Consider the following 4,074-nt stretch of genomic DNA (forward strand, 5'->3'; position numbering starts at 1 on the left):
GGAGGAGGAGGCGCTGCTGTCGGAGATGGACGTGACGGGGCAGCGTTAACGGCGGCCATCTTGTCCCCATGAATGATTCCATTCTCTTTATGGCGACCATCTTGTCCTCCTGGATGCTCACATTCCCTGATGGCGGCCATCTTGTCCCCATGGATGATCCAATTCTCTTACCAGCGGCCATCTTGCTCCTCCCATAATGGCGGCCATCTTGTCCCTATGGATGATTCCATTCCCTGCTGGCGGCCATCTTGTCACTCCCCTGAGGGCAGCCATCTTGTCCCCATGGATGATTCCATTCCATGATGGCGGCCATCTTGTCCCCATGGATGATGCCATTCCCTGACGGCGGCCATCTTGTCACTCTCCTGGTGGCAGCCATCTTGTCACTCTCCTGATGGCGGCCATCTTGTCCCCATGGATGATTCCATTCCCTTCATGGCAGCCATCTTGTCACCCTCGTGATGGCGGCCATCTTGTCCCACCCTCAACCCCTTAACAGTGGCCATCTTGTCCATCCCTTAACAGCGGCCATCTTGCCACTGTCCTGATGGCAGCCATCTTGTCCCCATAGATGATCCCATTCCCTTAACAGCGGCCATCTTGTCCATCCCCTAACAGCGGCCATCTTGTCCCCATGGATGATCCCATTCTCTTCATGGCGTCCATCTTGTCCATCCCTTAACGGCGGCCATCTTGTCACTGTCCTGATGGCGGCCATCTTGTCCCCATGGATGATTCCATTCCCTGCTGTCGGCCATCTTGCTCATCCCTTAACGGCGGCCATCTTGCCTCAACCCCATCCTATAACAGCGGCCATCTTGTCCATCTATTAATGTCGGCCATCTTGTTTCCCTGTCTCACCAGGAGGAGGAGGCGCTGCTGTCGGAGATGGACGTGACGGGGCAGCGTTAACGGCGGCCATCTTGCCCATCCCATAATGTCAACCCTCTTTTTTTCCTTTGCCCAGGAGGAGGAGGCGCTGCTGTCGGAGATGGACGTGACGGGCCAGGCCTTCGAGGACATGCAGGAGCAGAACCTGCGGCTGCTGCAGCAGCTGCGCGAGAAGGACGACGCCAACTTCAAGCTGATGTCGGAGCGCATCAAAGCCAACCAGATCCACAAGCTGCTGCGCGAGGAGAAGGACGAGCTGGCCGAGCAGGTGCTGGCCCTAAAGGCACAGGTGAGGGGTCGTGGAGTGATTAATTGGTCATTAGAGTTCGTTAATTGGCGATTAATAGTGATTAATAGCCGTTAAATGGTGATTAATAGCCACTAATTAGAGATTAATAGGCATTAAATAGTGATGGATGGGCGTAAATTGCTGATTAATGGTCATTAATGGCCCGCAAGGCACAGGTGGGGCTGCCCAGGGTCACTAATTAGTGATTAATTCATGATTAATTATGACTAATAAGTGTTAATTGTTGATTAATAGCCATTAATTAGCGATAATTAGTCATTAATTAGCGATTGGTGGTTCCTGAGGGTCGTTAATGGTCCTGAAAGTGCAGGTGAGGCTTCCCAGGATCTTAAATTGGTAATTAGAAGCCATTAATTAATGAGTAATAAGCATTAATTAGTGATTAGGAATCATTAATCAGTGACTAATAGTTATTAATTAGTGAATTATAGCCATCAATAGCGACTAATGGTCATGAATGGCTCTCAAGGCCCAGGTGAGGTAGAGCTCATTAATAGGTGATTAATGGTCATTAATCAGTGATTTGGGGCCTATTAGTGACTATTAGTCATTAATTAGTGAATAGGAGCTGTTAATGGCCAGTAACGGTGGTTAATGGGTCATTAATTAGTGATTGATTAGTGATTAATGGTCATTAATGGCTGCGCAAGGAGAAGGACGAGCTGGCCGAGCAGGTGCTGGCCCTCAAGGCGCAGGTGAGGGGTCTTGGACTCATTAATTAGTGATTAATTGGTGATTAATAGTCATTAATTGGTGATTAATAGTGATTAATAGACATTAAATAGCGGGTAATAGCCATTAATTAGTGATTACTAGTGATTTATTAGTGATTAGTGGTTGTTTATGGCCTCCCAGAGTCGTTAATTAGTGATTAGAGGTCATTAATTGGTGATAATTAGGTGTTAATCGGTGAAAAATAGTGATTAATAGTTATTAAACAGTGATTAGTAGGAAATAAATAATGACAAATGGTGACTAATTAGGGATTAATGGTTATTAATGGCACTCGACGCACAGGTGAGGCCTCGTGGGGTTGTTAATTGGTGATTAATAGTGATTAATGGGCAATTGATGGTCATTATTTGATCAAAAAAGTCATTAATTGGTGATTAATAGGCATTAAATAGTGATTAATGGTCCTTGATGGCCCTCAAGGTGAAGGTGAGGCCTCCCAGAGTCATTATTCAGTGATTATTAGGTGTTAGTTAGTGATTAATAGACATTAATTGGTGATTAATAGCCATAAATTAGTGACTAAAGGTCATTAATTGATGATTAGTAGCCATTAATCAGTGATTAATGGTCATTAATGGCTGCGCGAGGAGAAGGACGAGCTGGCCGAGCAGGTGCTGGCACTCAAGGCACAGGTGAGGCCTTCCAGGATCGTTAATTGGTCGTTAATTAATGATTAATAGTCATTAATGAGATATTAATGGTCATTAATTAGAAATTAATAGAGAGTATTTAGTGATTAATAGTGATTTATTAGTGATTGAAGGTCGTTAATGCCACTCGAGGCATAGGTGAGGCCTCCCAGAGTTATTATTTGGTGTTTAATAGGTGTTAATTAGTGATTAATAGCTTTTATTTAATGACTAATAGTCATTAATTGGTGACTAATAGTCATTAATTGTAATTAATAGCACATTATTTGGTGATTATTGGCCGTTAATGGACGTTAATGGTTTTTAATGGCCCTCGAGGCACAGTTGAAGCCTCCTGGCATTGTTAATTGGTGATTAATAGGCGTTAATGGATGATTAATAGTGATTAGTAGCCTTTAAATAGCCACTAATAGCCATTAATTTATGATTAATAGTGATTTATTAGCGATCATTGGTTGTTAATGGTTATCAAGGGGCAAGTGAGGCCTCCCTGGGTCACTAATTAGTGATTAATTGATGATTAATGGTGATTAATAGGTGTTAATTGACGATTAATAGTGATTAGTGGTCATTAATCAGCGATTAATAGGCATTAAATAGTGATTAATCGGGGTTAATTGAACTCACGGCACAGGTAATTAATCATTAATTAATAATTAATGATTAATTAATGACTCTGGCAGGTGGAGGCGCAGCTGCAGGTGGTGCAGAAGCTGGAGGAGAAGGAGAGGGGGCTAATAATGGCTAATAATGGGCTAATAATGGCTAATAATGGCTAATAATGGGCTAATAAAGCCCTAAAATCGCCGTTTTTTCACGTATTAACGTGCGGTTTTCACTAATTTATCACTAATTAATCCCTAATGAATGGTTAATTACTCATCTTCATAGGTGGAGATGGGGCAGGACCTTGAGAAAGCTCATTAGGACCTAATAATGAGCTAATAATGGGCTAATAAAGCCCTAAAATCACCATTTTTTTGTCTTTTAACGAGCTGATTTCACTAATTAATCGCTAATTAATGATCGGTKAATTATTTCTGGTTCACCTGTGCTGGTGGAAATGAAGCAGGAGTGAAAAAACGGTAATTAAGTCCTAATAATAGGTAATAAATCCATAATTTGAGCAAATAAAGCCCTAAAATTGCCGGGTTTTGGCCTATTAACGAGCGGTTTTCGCTAATTAATGACTAATTAATGATTAATTAATGATTAATTATGCACTTATTCAAGTGGAATTGACTCAGGAGTTTAAAAAAACGTGATTAAGTCCTAATAACCTCTAATAAATTCATTATTAGGGCTAATAAAGCCCTAAAATAGCCATTTTTTCGCCTATTAACGTGCGGTTTTCGCTAATTAGTGACTAATTAATGATTAATTAATGATTTGGGCAGGTGGAGGCGCAGCTGCAGGTGGTGCAGAAGCTGGAGGAGAAGGAGCAGGGGCTGATAATGGGCTGATAATGCCTAATAATGGCTAATAATT

The 4,074-nt window shown here is 42.2% G+C and overlaps 1 protein-coding gene across 1 annotated transcript; it reads left to right on the forward strand.

Moving 5' to 3' along the window:
• The first annotated feature begins 850 nt into the window (after positions 1-850).
• LOC130587030 (E3 ubiquitin-protein ligase BRE1B-like) lies at positions 851-3,365 on the forward strand. Its single transcript, XM_057387988.1, has 2 exons — positions 851-1,180; positions 3,270-3,365. The coding sequence occupies exons 1-2, from the start codon at positions 938-940 to the stop codon at positions 3,363-3,365; spliced, it is 339 nt and encodes a 112-aa protein (XP_057243971.1). The 5' UTR covers positions 851-937.
• The last annotated feature ends 709 nt before the right edge of the window (positions 3,366-4,074 follow it).

Source organism: Malurus melanocephalus, unplaced genomic scaffold (genome assembly GCF_030028575.1).
Source record: "Malurus melanocephalus ecotype Western Australia unplaced genomic scaffold, MMel_1.1 scaffold_1472, whole genome shotgun sequence".
In the NCBI taxonomy this organism is placed as follows: Eukaryota; Metazoa; Chordata; class Aves; order Passeriformes; family Maluridae; genus Malurus; species Malurus melanocephalus.